The sequence below is a fragment of the Amblyraja radiata genome, chromosome 10 (assembly GCF_010909765.2).
Source record: "Amblyraja radiata isolate CabotCenter1 chromosome 10, sAmbRad1.1.pri, whole genome shotgun sequence".
Lineage (NCBI taxonomy): Eukaryota > Metazoa > Chordata > Chondrichthyes > Rajiformes > Rajidae > Amblyraja > Amblyraja radiata.
The window spans coordinates 53,808,310-53,832,862 of NC_045965.1; the positions used below are offsets into that span (position 1 = coordinate 53,808,310).

General features: G+C 40.4%; 1 protein-coding gene across 1 annotated transcript in view; it reads left to right on the plus strand.

Moving 5' to 3' along the window:
* Window positions 1–24,553, plus strand: part of plppr5 (phospholipid phosphatase related 5) — a 109,968-nt gene that overhangs the window by 78,771 nt on the left and 6,644 nt on the right. The window contains exons 4-5 of the mRNA XM_033028883.1: window positions 901–1,077; window positions 11,963–12,097. Coding sequence (XP_032884774.1) covers window positions 901–1,077; window positions 11,963–12,097 — 312 coding nt within the window. The remainder of the gene's footprint in view (window positions 1–900; window positions 1,078–11,962; window positions 12,098–24,553) is intronic.

Consider the following 24,553-nt stretch of genomic DNA (forward strand, 5'->3'; position numbering starts at 1 on the left):
ACAATTGATCTGCAAAAGTTAGGCACTTAATTATACCCTCATATACCAACGACAAACATGGACAATGGGTTTCTTGAAGTTGCAGGTGACCCTGTGTTTCAGGTCAACAATAGTTCTGCTGACCTTACCTTTGTTCATTGACTCAACCTCACCAATGATTTCTCTTGCGTCACCGATCTGCCAAGCGCAGGTTTTTCTCACTCTGTTCCAAATAGAGCCAGAGTCATAGGTTATGCAGCCGCAAATGGGCCCTTCGGCCCAAGTCATCCATGCCGACCAAGGTGCCCCATCTAAGGTTAGATTAGTTGAGAGATACAGCGCGGAAACAGGCCCTTCGGCCCACTGGGTCCGCGCCGACCAGTGATCACCCCATACACTAACACTATCCTATACACTAGGGACAATTTACAATTGACAGAAGCTAACTAATCTACAAACCTGTATATCTTTGGAGTGTGGGAGAAAATCTGTGTGGTCACGAGGAGAACATACCAACTCCATACAGACAGTACCTGTAGCCAAGATCGAACCCTAGTCTCTGGCGCCTTAGGGCACTAACTCTACCATTGCGTCACCATACCGCCCCCTTTAAATTTACCAACAAAGAATTATAGTTGGTCCCAAAAAGCTAGTCTAAATGTTGAAATCAAGCCTTAAAAAAAAGTTAATGTTACAAAGACCAGCTGTTCCTCTATTAAATCGTAATTCCACTTTCTACCAGTCTTATTTTGCAAGCCTCAAACAGATCTACTGGTCCTTTTGCATCCCCTGACAATGAAGAAGGATAATTAAATTGTAAAGGAAATGAATCCCATGGCATTGAATATTTAACCCGGTTCTTAATCACCATCATGCATAAAAATGTTTAACATTGCAGCTTAATTTTCTTTGTGGCTTCAGATGTATATCACGTGCACTGTGAAGACGACTGGAACAAGACTTGCAAAACCTCTCCTCTGTTTGGGTCTCATGTGTTTGGCATTTCTGACTGGAATAAACAGAGTGGCGGAATACCGAAATCACTGGTCGGATGTTGTGGCAGGCTTCATTATAGGAGCAGCAGTAGGAGTGTTTTTGGTAAGTGAATTAAATTGAATTGAATTTATTTGTCATTCAGACCTTTCGGTCTGAACGAAATTTCGTGCCTTGCAGTCATACATATAATAAAAATGACAAAAACTCACAATAAACACAAATTTAACATCCACCACAGTGAGTTCACCAGGCACTTCCTCACTGTGATGGAAGGCAAAAGTCTTAAGTCTTTGTCTCTTCCATCCTTGTTCTCCCTCTGCGCCGAGGCGATCCAGGCTTCGGATGTTCTGACCCCGCCGGGCGCTGGTAAGTAACGTCAGTCCCGTGGCTGAATCCAAGTGCCGCGAACGGGCCAGTTCAAACTCCACGGCCCGGGGCGGTCGAAGCTGACGAAGCTGTGGCCCTCCAGTCCAGCGGACGCAGCTGTTGTTGCGGGAGCTCCGGAAAAAACAGGTCACCAAACTGTGACCTGCGAGCTCCCGACGATGTAGTCCACTGTGACACTGTGACAATGAAATAATGTGCCGGGCCAGTACATAAAATTAAACACTGATTCTCAAGAGGGAGTTTTGATGTACTCCACATGCAGTAGTCAAGGCTTCATCTGTTTTGTGATGTGGTCTGCACTTTCTATTTACTTCAGAGAATTAGTAAAGTACGTCAAATCCAGTTCAACAGTATAAATGGCAAACATATGCCTATGTCAAAATCATGGACCAATGATTCGTAAAAAAAATAAAGAATCTGCAGGTACTACAGTTATTGAGAAATCTGAATTGCATAATTCAATATTCATATTTACCGCAAGATCAAATTTCAGTGTAAAAGTCATCAAAAATCGTGTGTAGAGCCTATGATTTTTGTACTGGACATACATCATGATATTCTCCATATGTCTGGGTGCCCCATTTGAGGTTTTTAATGTTGCAAGTCTAACCTTTGACATCCATGAGGTACTTAAGTACCAGCAGGCTTCTAATGCTCTCGTGAAGCCACCTTTTGCATGGCGTAAAAGTTCAGCCTCAGGCTGTAACCGTTGGACATTAGGGCAGGTCTCCTATAAGGTATGCATGTACTTGCTTGGTGCTCCCATTTGCCAGAGCTATTGCTCGCGGACAACAGATATGAATCCTCCACCAAACTCAACTAAAATGTTGACATAAAGAACTGCAGATGCTGGAATCTTGAGTCAAAGTACGAAGTGCTGAAGTAACTCAGAGGTCAGGCAGCATCTGTGGAGGAAATGGAAAGGCAACATTTCTGGTCTGAAGAAGGTTCCTGACCCAAATCATCTCCTATCCGTTTCCTGCTCAGATGCTGCCTGATCTGCTGAGTTACTCCAGTGTTTGAGTCAAGCCAAATATTTGAATATGTTTCTTGACTTTCATTAGCTTTTACACACAATTACCATGGTCATACTTCTGCAACAGGCATATAGTATATTATCTTAACAAAATATAAGATTTCTAAAATTATGCCTTTTAATGTAAATAGAACGTTTTTAATTCATAACTTGAGATTTGGACAAGGTCTGAATTTATTACCAATACCTAAATACCTTGCACAGAACATGAGGTTTCTAAAAATATGCCTTTTAGTGCAGATAGAACATTTTTCAATTCATATTTTGAGAGTTGCTCAAGGCTAGCATTTATTACCAATATCTAAATACCCTGCACAAAGTAGCCAGCTAGACCATTTCTCCTCTGACATTTCAGAGTCATTGCTGCTTTGTTTAATTTAAGACTATTAAATTAACTTAAATACTGATGGGATTTGAACTTACAGTACATCTCTACATTGTCAGTCAGAACCTTGGGATGATGAATAATTTAATTATTGTGCCACCACTGTATCCTGTGACAATTTAAATGATCAAAACATTACTGTTTCATATACTGTGGCTTCATGTTTTGAAGCATTAAATAAGGAGGAACATTTAAGTAGCGGAATAGAAAAGCTAGAGAATAATGAATATAGCTTTAGGTTTGTTATTTTCGATTAAATATGATTGACAATGCACACGTGATGTTTAGAGATTAACTGTAACTGTGAAATGTAAAGCAATTTTGCATCATATAGTTATGTTATGATCTTTTAAATTTGGTTTGGTTTAGTTTAGTTTATAGATACAGTGCATAAACAGGCCCTTTGGCCCACTGAGTCTGCAATAGACAATAGACAATAGACATTAGGTGCACGAGTAGACCATTCGGCCCTTCGAGTCAGCACCTCCATTCAATGTGATCATGGCTGATTATCCACAATCAGTACCCCGTTCCTGTTTTCTCCCCATATCCCCTGACTGCTATCTTTAAGAGCTCTATAAAGTCCTCTTGAAAGCATCCAGAGAATTGGCCTCCACTGCCTTCTGAGGCAGAGAATTCCACCGATTCACAACTCTGGGTGAAAAAATCTCTGTTCTAAATGGCTTACCCCTTATTCTTAAACTGTGGCCCCTGCTTCAGGACTCCCCCAACATCGGGAATTTAATATTTAGTATTTAGTTTGTGATTTTGTTTACATGTATCATGTCTTTAGTAGATATTTTGTAAATTAGTTTAACACTAGCTAAATCTATACTGCAGCAAATTACACTTTAACTGATACAATTTTATATTGTAATTATTTTTGGTTTACGCTGCTGATTTGCAAGGCAGAATAAACAGAGTTGTAAATTGTTGGTTAATGCAATATTAACCTATTTAAATGATTAATAGTAAATATTATTTACACATTTTTGACACCCCTTTACTTTAAATGGCAACAAAGAATCTGCTGGAGCAACTGGGGAGAGGGAGGGCAACAAAAATGGGTGACGGGGGTTTGAGGGAGGGTAAGGGAAAAGGGATAACAGCGGGAGGACCTGAGTAGAATTGGAAGGAAGGGGGGGGGGGGGGAGGAGGAACACACCCCTCTCTCCTTCCGATCCTCCTCTGGGTCTCTCATGTTTCCCACACCCCCTACCGCAACCTTCCATCGCCTGGTTCCAACCACTTTTTACATCCACAGGCTCTCCTCCTCTTCACCTCCCTCCTCCTCTCCATCCCCATCTGATGTTGGTTCTATTTGCCCATCACCTCTCCTCTCATGTTTCCCATTATCACCTTCTTTACTTACCCGATGCTGGCAATGGCAGCCTTAGAGTTCTGGCTTATCAACCCAACAGCTCTTGCCCCCCTCACCCATCATGTCTCCCCCCCCCCCCCCCCCCCCCCCCCGTCTCCCCCTGCTCCATCTGCCACTTTGTTTCTTTTTAGTCCTCTTCCATCTTTCATTAAACTGCAGATAGACACACATTCAACTGCCTCTATCTCCCAACTCCAATCACCAACTTTTTGGTTCACAACAAAATACCCGTTCGGGTTAGATTGAATATATGAATAAAACCAATATGGAAACCAAAAGTATACAGAGCCAACTTTCCCTAATTGTTGTTAATGGAAGCAAGAGCCTCAAAGCGTAGTTAGAGGACTTAACATTTTATTCAATTGGAATTCTCTGCCACATAAGGCAGTGGAGGCCAATTCACTAGATGTATTCAAGAGAGAGTTAGATATAGCTCCTAGGGTTAACGGAATCTAGGGATATTGGGAGAAAGTAGGAACAGGGTACTGATTCTGGATGATCAGCCATGATCATATTAAATGGCGGTCGGTGCAGGCTCGAAGGGCCGAATGGCCAATCTTGCACCTATTTTCTATGTCTCGTTGTTTCTATGAATAGGAGGTCTATGCTCTTGCCTGTTTCAAGTGATGTTGCTGTTTGAAATTGAAAATACTGATTGTCATTTAGTGACAGAGCTGGTTAGAACTTATGCTGTGTAACCAGACCAGTTTCGTTAGTGGAACAGCCAAGAGACCAAAAGAGTAGTACACAAAATTATTGTTGTGGTTCCCAGAGCACCAGATAAATCAGTCGGAATTCACTTTGTTGATAACCAGGCAACTGTTCTCCTGCTTGCTGTTAGTACTTGCATTCAATGAGCTGCATGGGAACTCGTGCTTTGAAAAATGTAGTCAAACCATAAGTTCATGAGTTCATACGTTCTAGGAGCAGAATTAAGCCATTCGGCAGATGAAGTCTACTCCGCCATTCAATCATGTCTGATCTGTCTTTCCCTCTCAACCCTCCTGCCTTCTCCCCATATCCCCCGACACCCTTGTTAATCAAGAATCTGTCAAATTCCGCCTTAAACATATCTTTTGATATCCATTGGACAACCGTCTGTGGTAACATGGCAATGAATTCCACAGATTCACCACCCTCTGAGTAAAGAAATTCCGCCTCATCTCCTTTCTCAAGGTACGTCCTTTTATTCTGAGGCTATGGCCTCTGGTCTTAGACTCTCCCACTAATGAAAACATCCTCTCCATATTCACTCTATCCAGGCCTTTCACTATTTGGTAAATTTCAAAGAGGAAGCCCCCTCATTCTTTTAATCTCCACCCGAGTACAGGCCTAATACCATCAAACGTTCATCATATATTAACACAATCATTCCTGGGATCATTCTTGTAAACCTTCTCTGGACCCTTGCCAACGCCAGCACACCCTTCCTCATATATGGGGCCCAGAACTGTTCACAACACTCCAAATGTTGTCTGACGAGCACCTTATAAAGCCTCAGCAGTACCTCCTTTCCAGATCCATTAAAATGGGTTCCAGATCTCTTCACTAGCTGGTCAGCATCTGAAATTGGCCTAAGTATGATAGGAAATATTTAAATACATCAAAGACAAATGCAATCAAGTAATGTCAGCATAATCTTATTATCTACTAAAAGTTATTGGGATCCACATGATCATCCATTTATTTTGTGGGCTTAATATGGCTTCTTAGTGTCATAGAGTAAGACACTCTATAGCATGGAAACATGCCCTTCGGCACAACTTGCCCATGCCGACCAAGATGCCCCAACTATGCTCGTCCCTTCTGCCCGCATTTGGCTGATATCTCTCTAAACCGTTGAATATCATCTTGGCATACTTTTATGCCTTTTATGATCAACATTCCCATTGACAAATCTTCATTTTTCATTAAATTCTTTAATTTTTCTTTGAATATTCATCAGGAAAAACATATATTTATAATGTTGCATTGGGATTTCCTACAGACACCTCTCCTTACAACAGTCAAAATAAAATTATCAATATCGATCTTCTGTTTTCTGCAATTTAAATGATTATTATTGATTCATAGCATTCCTTTTAGCCTCTAATCTCTCGAGACATCTTGTCAAATGATATGTGATAATCAAGCTAATCAAGATAGATGACACAACATTTATCCATATTGAATTCTTAAAGTATTCCGGCAACTATGTGTAACCCAACATTTATAAATTGAATTAATGCCTTTATTTATGTTTAGTTTTAGTTTACAGATACGGCCCTTCAGCCCAACTAGTCCACACCGACCTGCAATCCCCGCACACTAACACTATCCTACACATTTATACATTTATACCAAGCCCATTATTTTACAAATCTGTTCTTGAATTCTTTCATCATAAGCTCCAGTGCTTCTCACGTTATGGATGTCAAATTTACATGGAGACATAAAGCACGGAAACAGGCTCTGCGGCTCATTGTGACCATGCCATCCATTAACCACCCCTTTACACAAATTCAATATTAATCCCTCCCGTTTTACAATCTCATGTCATTCCCATCAATTTCCCACAGGTTCTAACACTTGATATACATTAGGGACAATTTACAGACTCCAACTAGCGCCTACAAACCCACGTGTCTCTTGGGATGTCGGAGGGAAAAGGAGGACCCAGGAGAAACCCACAAAGTCACAGGGAGAACATGCAAACTCCACACAGACAGCATCCAAGGTCAGGTTCGAACAAGGATCCCCGGCACTGAGGGTCAGCAGCTCTATCAGTCATGCCAATATTCCACCCGTAACAATCTTCTAATATCTGTTATGATATACTGTATCTGACAACAGGAAAAGCATTAGCTGTTTATCTGTCATCTGGTTACACTCCTGTACTTTAAGTACAAATGATTCAGACAAGGCTCCATCTGTTCCATCCACACTTTCTTTGGGATTCGAGGATCTGTTCCATCTGGACCAGTTACCTTGTTAATTTTTCATGCACTGTGAATGTTGATTCCATCTCTGTCAATTTTCCCAGTGACTGAAGATGTATTTCTTAGCCATCAAATATAAAAAATTGATTTTTTTTAAAATCACAGATATTACTTCCGTTATGCTCTTCCGTTATTCAAGGGCTTCACTATGTATTTTGGTGCCTTGCTTGTGAAGTATTGGTAGAAAAATCTTAATAAAACAAATTTACTTTTGCATATTTTTCTGTCACCTTCCCTTGTGTAATCCCACATGCGCAACACATATCTAAGTAGTTACTATTTGGTTTGGAATCAGAGACCACACAAGCAAGGTGTTAATTAATGCAGGTTTTATTATGGACAAAGCATTTATACTTAACAACTTAAACTTCACAACACTTCAAGTCAAGTCAAGTTTATTCGTCACATACACATACGAGATGTGCAGTGAAATGAAAAGTGGCAATGCTCGCGGACTTTGTGCAAAAAGACAAACAAACAAACAACCAGACAAACTACAAACAGAATGGAACAGAATCACATATTCTTTTACATATTAAATATTGTGGGCGGAAGGAAAAAGGGAAAAATAAATAGAAACTTGGGGGTGGGGGGGGGCGCTGAGATTGAAGGGGGACCCCACAGGGGGGGGGGCGCAGTCCTGGTTCACCTCTGTGAGAAGATAAGACTGTTCCATGAACTGTTTCCATGAACTTCCACAATGTTTGAGAAACATTTGGGCAGGTACATGGATAGGATAGGCTTGGAGGTGTAAGGGTCAAACGCAAGCAGGTGGGTTTATGTGTAGATAGGACAAGGCAGAGGTTTACGTGAATAATCCCAGGAATGAGTGGGTTAACATATGATGAGCGTTTGATGGCACTGGACTCGACTCGTTGGAGGTTAGGAGAATGAGGGGGCCCCTCATTGAAACTTACCGAATAGTGAAAGGCCTGGATAGTGAGGATGTGGAGAGGATGTTTCCACTAGTGGGAGAGTCGGGGCCCAGAGGTCGCAGCCTCAGAATTAAAGGATGTTCCTTTAGGTATGAGATGAGGATGAATTTCTTTAGTCAGAGGGTGATGAATCTGTGGAATTCATTGCCACAGAAGGCTGTTTAGGCCAAGACAGTGGATATTTTTAAGGCGGAGATACTTATGAATCTATTGGGCAAGTTGGGCCAAAGGGACCTCTTTGAGTTTCCCCAAAAATAACTTACACAAAAATGACAATGAGCAACTCTGCACACCACTGCAGCAATGCCACCATCTTGTGCATCATAATTAAGAGGCAGCCTGTGAACAGATTAATGTCTGCAGAAGAGTGGTTAAAGCCAAGAGCAGCAAAGTTGTGGAGAAATGCATGGAATTAAAATCTACGCCATCGCAACTTGATTAATAAGGGTGTCAGGGGTCATGGTGAGGAGGCAGGAGAATGGGGTTGAGAGGGAGAGATTGATCAGCCATGATTGAATGGTAGAGTAGACTTGATGGGCCGAATGGCCTACTTCTGCTCCTGCAACTTATGAACACATTTGTCGGCGCCAGAAACGTGGCAACTTTTTCTGTACTGCCTGGGTGAGGTCTGCTGTATGATTCTACCGGATTGTATGCAAAAACAAAGAGTTTCACTGTGCCTGGGTGCATGTGACAATGAAGTATCAATGAACCATTGGACTCCCAGTCAGTGATGGACAGCTCCATCCACACTAGGGTTCACAGTGTTCCCTTGGCACCAGTCGCAACCCAGTCCAAGGACAAAGTCCCAACCACTGAGCACTCTCCAGACTGTGTCATGCCCTTTGTTTATCAGCCACATTTCAGGGTTAACAATTCATAGCAAGATACATCAAAACACATCAGCCATTGAAATGCAATTCCACAAGCTGCAACAAGATATTCACCCAAGGTTACCAGTTTAGTTTAGTTTGGTTTAGAGATACAGCATGGAAACAGGCCCCATCGGCCCACCGTGTCCACTGACCAGCAATCAACCTTACCCTAGTACTATCCTACACACTAGTGACAATTTACAGAAGCCAATTATCCTACAAACCTGCACGTCATTGGAATGTGGGAGGAAACCGGAGCACCCGGGGAAAACCCATCGATGTGGAGAGACCAGGACTAAAGGCCATATCCTCAGAATTAAAGGACGTTCCTTTAGGAAGGAGATGAGGAGGTATTTATTTAGTCAGAGAGTGGTGAATCTGTGGAAATCTTTGCCACAGAAGGCTGCGGAAGACAACTCAATTTATATTTTAGTACGAGTGTCAGAGGTTATGGGAGGAAGGCAGGGGAATGGGGTTAGGAGGGAGAGATAGATCAGCCATGATTGATAGGCAGAGTAGACTTGATGAGCCAAATGACCTAATTCTGCTCCTGTCATTTATGACCTTATGACAGTCACAGGAGAATATACAAACTCAGTACAGACAACACCTGTAGCCAGGATCGAACCCAGATCTCTGGTGCTGTAACGAGTTGTACCGCTGCAATATGATGCCTAACTGCTGCTTGATCTACTGAATGCTCCCTTTTGGGTAGGATTTCCATGCTATCCCTTTAACCCTTTCCATCCAAGGAATCAATGCTCGACATGTAACATCCTAACCCTTTGAGCACCTGACCCTTATTTTATTGACTTTTGAATGTTCTTACTTATTAGTGAGCTTTACAGAATTACACAGCATAGCAAGAGATCAGTCTGAGGCTGGTAGAACTGTTACATCACAGCACCAGAGACCTGGGTTTGATTTTGACCTGTGCTATCTGTGTGGAGTTTGCATGTTCTCTGTGACAGTGGGGGTTTCATCCAGGTGCTCAGATTTCCTCCCACATCCCAAAGACATGCATTTATTTGGTGACTATAAATTGCCCCTAGTGTTTGCAAATGTGGGATAAGATAGAGCTAGTGTAAACAGGTTGCCGTCGACTCGGTGGGTTGTTGTGCCCATTTTCATGTTCTATAGCTCTATCAGACCAGCACAGTAGCAGTGAGAATCAAAATCTATCATATTCTTCATTTTCCATTTTATTCAGCAAATGCTGTTATAATAAAAATCTTCAAACTTCCCTTTGCTTAAATTAAAATTGAATGCAAACAAGAATCAAGATAATACTCACGGAAAGACACAAAATGCTGGTGTAACTCAGCGGGTCAGGCAGCATCTCTGGATAGGTGACTTTTTGGCTCCTGCGATGGTGCCTGACTGGATGAGTTAACTCCAGCATTTTATATGTTTCTTCGGTAAACCAGCATCTACAGTTCCTCGCTATTATAATGTTCATGGTGTATAATTCCAGATGTTCAAAACATTTGAAAGCATTATTTCAACAGAATCGTTTAATTCAGAGGTTAAATACTTAAATGTACTAATTCAAACATCTGGTTTGCTAAAACAACCTCACTGAGAGCAGATATTCAACCCATTGTGTCCCTGCTGGCAGTAGCCCTTGGGTAAGTACAGGCTGGTGGAAGGAAGAGGCAGGTGTGGATGCAACTGCCCTCTGGAAAGTCTCTGCAGGTAAGGACTGGAATGAGATAGGGTGATAACAGAATCACAGTAACCCTGTGAAATGCTGATAGCTGGGTTAAACACTCCTGACATATGATGAAAGAATGGATCGACTGGGCTTATATTTACTAGAATTTAGAAGGATGAGATGGGATCTTATAGAAACATATACAATTCTTAATGGGATTGGACAGGCTAGATGCAGGAAAAATGTTCCCTGTGTTGGGGGAGTCCAGAACCAGGGGTCACAGTGTAAGAATAATGGGTAGGCCATTTGGGACTGAGATGAGGAAAAACTTTTTCAGCCAGAGAGTTGTGAACCTATGGAATTCTCTGCCACAGAAGGCAGTGGAGGCCAATTCACTGGATGTTTTTAAGAGAGAGTTAGATATATCTCTTAGTGCTAACGGAATCAAGGGATATAGGGAAAAAGCTGGAACGGGGTACTGATTTTGGATGATCGCCATGATCATATTGAATGGCGGTGCTGACTCAAAGGGCCAAATGGCCTACTCCTGCAACTATTTTCTATGTTTCTCTTGGCTCCACTGGGTCAATTTAAGTTGATGAGGGCTGGTCCTTGGGTTGCAACTAAGCCGCTTAAACTGGAGCCTTGCAGGCCATTCAGTGGTGACCACTTTGACCGGGTTGTCAACAAACAAGCTCATGGTTGATGGTTACCACACTCAAACACCCTTAGCCGACCCGTGAAGTCATCCAGAGATTACAAAATGTACAAGTCCAACATGAAATCTAACAGACTTCAATCATTTTTATAGTACAGGGGAGAAGGTCTGCAAAATAGACCTTTTATACAGCTCCACACCCCAATATTCCACCTAGAAACCAGCTACTACAATGAAGGCAATTTCAATTATCTTTCCTGGTCCATTGCTATGCTCTCAATTATAAGCACTTTTGGAGATGCCTCAATGTTAGCCTCCATTTTCTGACATCTTCCCTTCATTCTGTTTTGTACTGTTATGTCGCTGTTCACTTATTTTTCTGTAGATTAAACATTCCCACAGCTAACCGAGGCCCCAAGAGTGGAAAGTCATTATCACACATATTCAACTCTCTGATTGAATCAAATTGATCCCAACAACCAAAAAAAAGTGATACGTTTGATATTTGGTGTTCAAGTTAATGGCGGAAAGTTTTAATTAATTACATTTTCAGAATTTTCATTGAACCTGTACCTCAGCGTACTTGAGCATATGACATTACATTTGACGTAATGTGTTCCTATATATATGTGTTGATGGTTTAATCCAATTTATTCAAGTGCTGCAATCTGTCTTTCTTCTGATATTTTACATATGAGGTTGCATGCGTGGTGCATAACTTTAAAGGAAGACACACTGTAAATGAAAACCTGCAGAACAGCAGTATGACCGACATGTCCTTGATCACCTTACAACGTATGGAAAGTCCACTCGGAAAACTAAGTGCGGCGCAGGTAAGTTAATAGATTGTGCTTTCTTCAAATAAAGTAAAGCATGCATTTTTTAACTGGCAACTCCTCTGCAATAAGTAGGTTTGCTGTCCAGGTAAGAGATGTTTTAAGTGTTCTGTTCTTCCCATATATGTGACCAGAGTGATGTATGCACATAAGATGTAGAAGCAGTAGTATAAGTCTCTTGAAGCCTGCTCTATTGATCAATAAGATCATCGCTGATTGATCATTCCCTTGGTTCCAGATTTCCTTCTGTTACCTATTATCCTTGATTCTTCTTAAATCCATAAATATACACAGCAGCCTTGAATATACCTCATGACTCAGCATCTACCGAGGTAGCAAATTCCAAATATTTTCACAGAGGAGACATTTTTCTCATCTCATTCCTAGGAGGTAATTCTTCATCCAATTGTCCTTAGCTCATAAGTTCATAACTCATAGGAGCAGAGGTAGACCATTCAGCCCATTGAGTCAACTCTGCCATTCAATCATGGCTGAACTATCGTTTCCTCTCAACCCCAGTCTCCTGCCTTCTCCTCATAACCCTTGACACCCTTACTAATCAAAAACCTGTCAATCTCCGCCTTAAAAATATCCATTGACTTGGCCTCCACGGCTGTCCTTGGCAATGAATTCCACAGATTCACCACGCTCTGACTGAAGAAATTCCTCCTCATCTTTCTAAAGGTGTGTCCTTTTATTCTGAGGCTTTGCCACCTAGATTAGTTCCGGATTCCCTCACTAGTGGGAACATATGGGAACATACATTAGACATGGCATCTGTGTTGTTACAGAAGAAGCTGGGAATGTGTTATACCTTTATCCTTTGTCTTTATACTGTGGATGGCCTGACTGTAATTGTGTATAGTTATTTCTTTGACTGGATAGCCCGGTTGAAAAAGCTTTTCACTGTATCTGGGTACGAGTGACAATAACAAACTACATTAAAACTAAAACTTTTAAAAATAAAATCCTGAATACAATCGCAGAATTTAACTACCAAAATGTTATAATTGGAGGAGACTTCAACTGTGTTTTAGATCCGTACTTAGATAAATCGATGCAAAAACAAAGAGGTAATATGAAATCTAAAACTAGTGAACTCTTAAATACATATATAAAAAATACAAATATAGCAGACGTTTGGAGGATCGCGAATCCGACTGGAAGGGAATACTCGTTTTATTCAATGGTATATAAAACATGCTCACGTATAGACTACTTCCTAGTGGATACAAAACTAATCCCTTATACTATGAACCCTAAATATCACACCAATACGATTTCAGATCACTCCCCACTAACTTTCGTTTTAAAATTGGAAGGAATCTCTACGAACAAATCGTTCTGGAGGTTTAACTCGCAAATTCTGAAAGACCCACAAGGGAGTATATATCTAAAAAAACAGATGGACCTATTTTTTGAGATATATGATACACCAGATATATCGCCCACTTTATTATGGGAATCCTTCAAAGCATTTATTAGAGGTGTCATTATCTCGTATCAAGCTTTTCAAAACAAAAAGAATAAGAATGAACAAAGACAATTAGAAGAACAAATCAGACAACTAGATATAGATAATGCTAAAGATCCAACTATGGATAAACATAATAAAATTTTAATACTGAAATTTAAGCTAAATAAATTATTATCAGAGAAGATTATAAGATTATTCCAAATTACAAAACAAGAACATTTTGAATTTGGGGATAAACCCCATAAACTTTTGGCACGCCAACTGAAAAAACGAGAAAAAGATCATGCAATTTTAAAGATCAAATCAGATAGAGGGGAATTATTAACACTACCTAATGATATCAATAAAAGATTTGCTCAATATTATAAGAATTTATACACATCGAAAACGCTAATAGACAATAATAAAGTTTCAGAATTTTTGGACGATTGTAACCTTCCAAAACTAGAATTGAAGGAACAAGAGGAACTGGGAGCACAAATTACACCTAAGGAAATAGAAGACACAATAAACACACTTAAGAATGGAAAAACACCAGGACCAGACGGATTCAGTAATGAATTTTATAAATGTTTTTACGACATAGTGACCCCACGTCTACAGAAAATGTATACATATGCTTTTAAAGAACAAACCTTACCTGAAACACTAGCAGAATCAGCGATCACATTAATACTTAAAAAAGATAAAGATATAGAAGAACCAGGCTCATATAGAGCTATTGCTTTGTTAAATACGGATCAAAAAATATTAGCGAAAACACTAGCTAGAAGACTAAGTCAATATGTCAGTAAATTAATAAATAAGGATCAAACGGGATTTATACCTAAGAGACATTCATTTAATAACCTGAGACGTCTGTTTAACATAATGCACTCTCACAAACCTCAAGAACAAGAGTTATCTATCATTTCATTGGACGCAGAAAAAGCGTTTGATCAAGTAGAATGGGATTATATGATTAAAGTATTGCAAAAATTTCAAATGGGAGAGAGCTTCATCGCATGGATAAAATTATTATATAACAAACCCACGGCTAGAATATTAACTAATAATATACTATCTACGAAATTCCAATTAACAAGGTGTAATAGACAAGGATGTTCATTATCACCGCTGTTATTCGCTCTGGTAATTGAACCTTTGGCTGAAAAAATTAGAACACACCCGGATATTTACGGTTATAATACAAAATATTCAAATAACAAAATATCCTTATACGCAGACGATGTATTACTGTATATCACAAAACCCCAAATCAGTATACCAAACATATTACATCTAATTGAGGACTTTGGATCTTTCTCAGGATACAGAATAAACTGGAACAAAAGTGAAATTATATCGATAAAACCGAAAGACTCAACACATCTCTTGAAATTCCCCTTTAAAATAGCCACAGAAAAATTTTAATATTTAGGAATTGAAATCACTAGAAACTATCACGCTATGTTTAATGCCAATTATAGCCCCTTACTTAAGAAACTAAATAATCTAATTAAATTCTGGAAAACGCTTCCGATGTCTTTAATAGGTCGAATAAATGCTATAAAAATGATCTTTTTACCACAAATCCTATATTTATTTCAATCAATTCCAATATATCTTCCAAAAAAGTTTTTCAAAAAACTAGACTCAGACATTACAAATTTTCTGCCCAGCAGGTGGATTGGATTGTAATGGAGCGAGAGGACTGCGCTCCGTGTAATACAGGAGCGACTCTCCTCTCACCAATGAATCTGAATAACAAAAATTATAATAAAAATCCAATGATACATAGTACAATTAGAACATGGAAACAAATAAAACAGAATCTAAAATTAAGAAATCTATCTCTTTTAATGCCAATAGTCAATAACCCGTCGTTTAAACCCTCAATTATAGATAAATCATTTACACAATGGGAAAGAATGGGAATCAAAACGCTCGGAGACTTGTATGAATTAGGAAAATTATTATCATTTCAACAAATACAACTGAAATATAATTTGAAAAATAATCAATATTTTAAATATCTTCAAATCCGTGACTATCTGAAAAAATACACAAAAGACTATCATAACATGCCCCCAGACTTATTGGATGAAGCCATGAAGACAAAGGCTGAATCAGCAAATCTAATATCATACTTATATAACATTATTTTAAATATAGAAATACCTACAACCGATGGTATTAGAAGAGACTGGGAACAAGAACTAGCCATAAAAATTTCAAAAGAGAGCTGGGATAAACACTTACTATATGTGCATAAATGCTCGATCAACGTACGAAATACTCTAATCCAATATAAAACATTACATAGGCTATATTATTCAAAAACTAAAATAAATAAACTTTTCCCCAATGTCTCACCCATTTGTGATAAATGTCAGTCACAAGAAGCTAGCATAGCGCACTCTTTTGTTTTCTGTATAAAAATTCAAAAATTCTGGAACTAAATATTTGAAATATTTGAATATTTGAAATCTTCACAAAATTATTTAAAATAAAACTTGTACCAAAAGCAGAATGGATCATTTTTGGAATATCGGAAGGTAACCCCGAATTAAATGTGTTTCAAAAGAACTTACTTAATTATGGGCTAATAATGGGAAAAAAGCTTATACTCAAATTTTGGAAAAATGCTCCAATACCAACAATAAAAATGTGGATTTCAAACATGTTCGAAACACTACACTTGGAAGAGATGAGACTCCTCCTAGCAGGCAAAGCAGACCACTTCCAAAAGACGTGGTCTGCATTTACGGAACTATTACAAGCATAAGGTGCAATAGTAATTTAAAATATAAATGGTACCAGGATCTGGTAACGGGGGGTATAAAATAAATTTTTAATAAAAACACGGTTGGTATATCCTTTTTTGCGGAGTTTTGTGTTACAATAGAGCGATTGTTTTTCCTTTTTTTTTTTTTTTCTTTTTCTTTCTAGGGTCTTATTTCCTTTCTTTACTTCCTTCTCTAATTTCTTCCCTAAGGGGCTTTCTTCTCCCAACACTTTCCTGCACCTTCACGACTCTTGCTCACTTTCCTTACTTCTTTTATTTCTACCTTTTTTAAAGCTCAAAAAACGAAGTGGTACAACAAAATGTAATAAGATATACGTGATGTGTATTAATGTAATTTACTGTATTTCTAATAAAAAATAAATAAATAAATAAATAAATAAATAAAAAACTAAAACTCAAAGGCTTCAGTAATGTCAGCTGAAGCTCCTGACTAATTTTCAACTAGTTTTGAGATAGATTGGAAACTTTACTTTGGCAGAGGATTCCAGCAAGACAAAGGTTTACTCTGTTGGTAAAGATTAATAACTGCTGTGGATACAGGATGAATGAGCTGATTCTGTATAACTCGCTGGAAATATACAAGTTGGTCCTGATGATGAATTTTGCGTGGTCCTGTTCCGATGTATGCATTCCACCCGATCCATGTACAACTGTTCCTCAACTTTCCCGGAGCAAAGAGCAAGGGCTATTCAAGGTAAAAGGAGAGCTCTCAACTAGACAGGTTTTGAAAAGGATTCTGTGACCCAAATGCCCTTCCCATTTATATTACTCTACCATTACTCTTCTCATCTTCTATATCTTTGCCCCATACTGACCTGCTCCAACCAAACACCAAAGGTGCAGTTGTGAAGGTTGACTGTAACAACTAGCACAAGAGGTTGACTTAACTTTATGTCTATAAAGGGTGTCGAAAGTAAAGAGGCGACCCGAAGCGTCGCCCATTCCTTCTCTCCAGAGATGCTGCCTGCCCTGCTAAGTTACTCCAGCATTTTGGGTCTGCCTTCGGTTTAAACCAGCATCTGCAGTTCCTTCCTACACAGATGTTCCATTATATAGTACTTCAAGTCCCTTTTATTAAACCCTAAAGCATTTCACAAGCACTGATTGTAGTTACTGGAATGTAGGAAACATGACAGTCGATCTACCACAGCAAATTCCGAGATGATTATAAGCAGATAATCTGTTATTTTAGAAACAATGATTTAGAGATGTAATCTCTAAACCACAATACCCCAGCATTTCTTCAAACGTGATGCCCTATGAGCTCTGAAGCCCAGCTAAGATGGTAGACAAGATCATGGTATCTGTGACTGGCATCAAACAGTTTATTAAATTATTCAGTTAATGAATGCAGTAGGGCCACACACATTAAATGTAGCAATTCTAGATACATACCTTAATACATATATTAGTGTAGGAAGGAACTGCAGATGCTGGTTTACACCGAAGACCGACACAAAATGCTGGAGTAACTCAGCGGGTTAGGCAGCATCTCTGGAGAAAAGGAATAGGTGACATTTTGGGTCGAACCTTTCCTCTTTGACTGAGAGTCAGGGGAGAGGGAAGCTAGAAGTATGAAAAGATTCAGATCAGAGCCAGCACCGATGACCAAGGAAAGGTGGAGTCCACAATGGTCCATTGGTGGCTGTGGAAGAAGTGTTGATGAGATGCAAAATGATTTAAAAGGAGTGAACTGGGACATTTTGTTTTATGGGAAGGATGTAGAAGAGAAATGGAGGACATTTAAAGGGGAAATTTTAAGAGTACAGAATCTTTATGTTCCTGTTCGGTTGAAAGGAAACAGTAAAAATTGGAAAGAGCCCTGGTTTTCAAGGGAAATTGGACATCTTGTTCGGAAAAAGAGGGAGATCTACAATAATTATAGGCAGCATGAAGTAAATGAGGTGCGTGAGGAGTATAATGAATGTAAAAAGAATCTTAAGAAAGAAATTAGAAAAGCTAAAAGAAGTCATGAGGTTGCTTTGGCAAGTAAGGTGAAAGTAAATCCAAAGGGTTTCTACAGCTATATTAATAGCAAAAGGATAACGAGGGATAAAATTGGTCCATTGGAGAGACAGAGTGGACAGCTATCTGCAGAGCCAAAAGAGATGGGGGAGATATTGAACAATTTCTTTTCTTCAGTATTCACCAAGGAGAAGGATATTAAATTATGTGAGGTAAGGGAAACTAGTAGAGTAGCTATGGATACTATGAGTTTCAAAGTAAAAGAAGTACTGACACTTTTGAAAAATATAAAAGTGGATAAGTCTCCAGGTCCTGACAGGATATTCCCTAGGACATTGAGGGAAGTTAGTGTAGAAATAGCCGGGGCTATGACAGAAATATTTTAAATGTCATTAGAAACGGGAATAGTCCCCGAGGATTGGCGTACTGCGCATGTTGTTCCATTGTTTAAAATGGGTTCTAAGAGTAAACCTAGCAATTATAGACCTGTTAGTTTGACTTCAGAGGTGCCGATTACCATAAAGTTAACACCCCTCCCACAGACAACGCCACCCTTCCTGACGAGCTAAACCATTTCTATGCTTGCTTTGACCGGGACAACAAAACCCCAGCCATCAAAGTTGCTCCACCCCCGAATGAACAACCCCTCAGTCTCTCCACCTCTGCTGTACAAGATGCACTGAGCAAGGTGAATGAGCGCAAAGCTGCCGGCCCCGATGGCATCCCTGGCCGGGTTCTTAGGGCATGTGCTGGACAACTATCCCCAGTCTTCACCGACATTTTCAATCTCTCACTGGCCCAGGGTGTTGTCCCCACTTGCCTCAAGACATCAACCATCATGCCAGTGCCCAAACAGTCAGCCACAGGGAGTCTCAACGATTTCCGCCCAGTGGCACTCACCCCTGTCATTGCTAAGTGCTTTGAGCGGCTGATCTTGGCCCACCTCAAAGCCAGCCTCCTCCCCACACTGGACCCCCATCAGTTTGCCTACCAGGCCAACAGGTCTACAGAGGACGCCATATCGGCGGTCCTACACTCTGCCCTGACCCACCTGGACAACAACAACTCCTACATCAGGTTGCCGTTCATTGATTTCAGCTCTGCCTTTAACACTGTCATCCCCGCCAGCTTGATCACCAAACTCAGCGGACTTGGCATCTCCACCTCCCTCTGCAACTGGACACTGGATTTCCTCACCAACAGACCACAGTCTGTCAGGGTCAACAACCTCCTCTACTCCCTCTTCACCCACGACTGCATCCCTAAGTACGGATCCAACGCCATCATTAAGTTTGCTGACGACACCACGGTGGTAGGACTGATCAGTGACAACGATGAGTCAGCCTACAGAGAGGAGGTCCAGCACCTGACAACCTGGTGTGCCAACAATAACCTCGTCCTCAACTCCAAGAAGATGAAGGAAATTATTGTCGACTTCAGGAAGGTCAGAGGAGGCAGTCATACCCCCATCCATATAAACGGGACTGAGGTGGAGCGCGTCTCCAGCTACAAATTCCTCGGGGTACATATCTCGGAGGATTTGTCCTGGTCCCTCAACACCTCCAAGCTGATCAAAAAGGCACAGCAGCGCCTTTACTTCCTGAGGAGGCTCAAGGCTCAAGAAAGCCCACCTGTCCCCCCAGATCCTGACCAAGTTCTACCGCTGTACCATCGAGAGCATCCTGACCACCTGCTTCACGGTATGGTACAGCAGCTGCACTGTTGCGGACAGGAAGGCACTACAACGGGTGGTGAAAACCGCGCAGCACATCATCGGTGCCCCGCTCCCTGCCATGGATGCCCTCCACCGAAAGCGGTGTCTGAGACGGGCTGGGAAGATCATTAAAGACCCCTCCCACCCCAACCATGGACTGTTTGCCCTCCTCCCATCAGGGAGGCGGTACAGGAGCCTCAGGTCTCGTACCAGTAGGATGAGGAACAGCTTCTACAATTATACCATCACATTGCTGAACTCGGAGTCCCGCCGATAGATTTCTCCGGTCCCTCCATCCCCATTGTTTAATTATTCTGTATTTTTGATTATTCTGTATCTTCTTTTTTTTTAAATTTCTATATGCACTACTACTACGGACTGACGCAAAACTGCATTTCGTTGTACCCATACTCAGTATTTGTGCAATGACATTAAAGTTGAATTGAATTGAATTGAATTGAATTGAATTGAAATTAATGGAAAAGATACTTAGAGATAATATATATAAGCATCTGGATAAACAAGGTCTGATTAGGAACAGTCAACATGGATTTGTGCCTGGAAGGTCATGTTTGACTAATCTTCTTGAATTTTTTGAAGAGGTTACTAGGGAAATTGACGAGGGTAAAGCAGTGGATGTTGTCTATATGGACTTTAGTAAGGCCTTTGACAAGGTTCCTCATGGAAGGTTGGTTAAGAAGGTTCAACTGTTGGGTATAAATGCAGGAGTAGCAAGATGGATTCAACAGTGGCTGAATGGGAGACGCCAGAGGGTAATGGTGGATGGCTGTTTGTCGGGTTGGAGGCAGGTGACTAGTGGGGTGCTTCAGGGATCTGTGTTGGGTCCTTTGTTGTTTGTCATGTACATCAATGATCTGGATGAAGGTGTGGTAAATTGGATTAGTAAGTATGCAGATGATACCAAGATAGGGGGTGGATAATGAAGAGGATTTCCAAAGTCTACAGAGTGATTTAGGCCATTTGGAAGAATGGGCTGAAAGATGGCAGATGGAGTTTAATGCTGATAAATGTGAGGTGCTACACCTTGGCAGGACAAATCAAAATAGGACGTACATGGTAAATGGTAGGGAATTGAAGAATGCAGTTGAACAGAGGGATCTGGGATAACTGTGCATAGTTCCTTAAGGTGGAATCTCATATAGATAGGGTGGTAAAGAAAGCTTTTGGTATGCTACCCTTTATAAATCAGAGCATTGAGTATAGAAGCTGGGATGTAATGTTAAAATTGTACAAGGCATTGGTGAGACCAAATCTGGAGTATGGTGTACAATTTTGGTCGCCCAATTATAGGAAGGATGTCAACAAAATAGAGAGAGTACAGAGGAGATTTACTAGAATGTTGCCTGGGTTTCAACAATTAAGTTACAGAGAAAGGTTGAATAAGTTAGGTCTTTATTCTCTGGAGCGCAGAAGGTTAAGGGGGGACTTGATAGAGGTCTTTACAATGATGAGAGGGATAGACAGAGTTGATGTGGAAAAGCTTTTCCCTTTGAGAATAGGGAAGATTCAAACAAGAGGACATGACTTCAGAATTAAGGGACAGAAGTTTAGGGGTAACATGAGGGGGAACTTCTTTACTCAGAGAGTGGTAGCGGTGTGGAATGAGCTTCCAGTGGAAGTGGTGGAGGCAGGTTCGTTGGTATCATTTAAAAATAAATTGGATAGGCATATGGATGAGAAGGGAATGGAGGGTTATGGTATGAGTGCAGGCAGGTGGGACTAAGGGAAAATAATTGTTCGGCACGGACTTGTAGGGCCGAGATGGCCTGTTTCCATGCTGTAATTGTTATATGGTTGTTATATGGTTAACAAATATATATATATATATATATAGTCCATAGAAGGGTCTCAACCCAAAACGTTACCCATTCCTTCTCTCCAGAGATGCTGCCTGTCCCGCTGAGTTACTCCAGCATTTTGTGATTTTGTGTCTCTTATATATATATATGTGTGTGTGTGTGTGTGTATATATATATATATATATATATATCCACCATGAATGTGTAAATGTAAATGTATTCCTTTGCTTTATACATATTTTATATATATATTGCATATATGTGTGTGTGTGTGTGTGTGTATATATGTGGATTATATGTATATGTGGATGAATTTATATAGTATGTACGGTATACAGTAGTTCTGATTCCAAATGAATCTAACATAAACATTTACATTTACACATTTATGGTGGATGTCTTATAAAACCTCAGATTAAAGTCAATGCCCAATTGCATAGAAACCACAATTATGCTTTCTCCTTCAAAACATTGCAATCATTGAAGATATGACAGTTCTGAAGTAGAAACTCCTGCTTGTAAAACAACAGCCCTTTGAATGCTTGTGTAATAATGAACAATGACATCAACCAGACAGCTTCAGGGCAGATGTTATGGTCGAATGATTTTATTTTAGTTTTAATTCAAGGGAGGTAAAGTGGCTTCCAATGTAAGCAAGGCAAACCTGGACATTTTTCAAGATTTTAAACATATCTTGCATGCACCAGACTGATGTGAGGTCCTCAGGCTCTGACATTTTCTCAGGTACAAGGCAGGAGTATAAACTGGAGCACCTTGGAGTAATCCATGCAGCCACAGGGAGAACATATAAACTCCACACAGCAGCACTGGATCAAAAGGACAAAAAGTGCTGGAGTAACACAGCAGGTCAGGCAGCATCTGTGGAGAACATGATAGATGACATTTCGGTTCAAGACTCTTCTTCGGACTTGAGTTTCTGTGAAATTGCGACACGCCTCGTGTGTCTTGAAATCTCCCAACTGTTCAGAGAAGATAGACACAAAAAGCTGGAGTAACTCAGCGGGACAGGCAGCATCTTTGGAGAGAAGGAAAGGGTGACATTTTGGGTCGAGACTCTTCTTCAGACTAGTCAGGAGAAAGGGAAACGAGAGACAGACGATGATGTAGAGAAGATCTCATGCCTCTGAATCCTGTTAGAGGTGGAGAAATGGGCAGTATGGTGGCGCAGCGGTAGAGTTGCTGCCTTACAGCACCTGAGACTCAAGTTCGATCCTGATTATGGGTGCTGTCTGTACAGAGTTTGTATATTCTCCCAGTGGGTTTTCTCTGAGATCTACGGTTTCCTCCTACACTCCAAAGACATGCAGGTTCGTAGGTTAATTGACTTGGTATAATTGTAAATTGTCCCTAGTGTGTGTGTGTGTAGCGTAGTGTTAATATGTGGGAATCGCTGGTCAGTGAGTGCAGACTCAGTGGACCGGAGGGCCTGTTTCCACGCTGTATCTCTAAACTAAACTAAACTCAATTGAAAGAATTGTAATTCATATCTTCGCCAAAACAGCGAAAGATTACAGAGGACAAATAAACAGCAATTTGCAAGCGTGAAACCTCAATGGGGGTGATGCATAGAGTCAGTGATAATGATCATTGAGAAAAGGATTAACCTCTGAAACAGGTGCAGTGGCAGCAGTCAATTCATGTGATCTCCAACAGTGCTCAGTGGTTACACTTTACCTCCAGTGCCCCGACAGACTGCAGTAGCTGAACCTACTGGGGAGTGAATTTGAGTCAGACAGCTGATGCTTGAATGTAAGCATGTTCCTGGTTTTACTTGAGAGACTGCATCACAGGTGATAGTGGTAGCAACTGTCTCTCCCATAGAGCGGTGCCATTTGGAGAACAGGGCTACTGATGGCAATGAAATGGCTCTGCTAACTGCCTCTGGTGCTGAGAGCTAGCGAGAGGAACTGTCATTTTACATTTTACATCCATGCGAAAAATTCCAACTGCCACACCAGGGAGAGATGGAAAAGGGAAAGTGACCCTCTGACTTAGCTTATCAAAACAGTAAAATAGAGCATCGTTTTAGGATCACTGGCTCTTGTGCTTCAATTTGGAACTGTGGAAATATCAACTTGCATCATGGCATAGGGGAGAGGCTTATGTAAGAGGATAAAAGCTAACAGGGTTCAGAAAAGAGTGCCCTGACAGAAATTACTGAAAAATTAAACATACAAAAACGACCATAAATGCTTGTGAATGATCATATCCACATCACTAGCCTTTTCTGAAGACAAAACCACTCATGACATGAAAATGCTACGAGGCATTCTAGCTGTGAAACTTGCAGTGTTTTAAGAGCACGTAATCCTGCGTCTTTGATCCATTCGGCTTTAAACAACTTCATGTCTCCATTAAAATACCACGCCGTAGAATGCTTTACAGATATTCCCCAAGAGTGGCACACTCTTTTATGTTTTTAACTGTTCATTGTTTTTGATGAATGACAGATTATTCTCTGACTGGTTGTTCATGTTTTCTATAGATGTACAATCAGTATATGGAACTGTGCTAATGCACTGAATAAATAAGGACAGGATACTGATAAGACAATCTATAAACATTGTAGAGTAGTTGGCAGATGATAGATTTGCAGGGGTTCAGTGTAAGCAATTCAAACCAATTTGATTATGGGGTTAGGAGGGAGAGATAGATCAGCCATGATTGA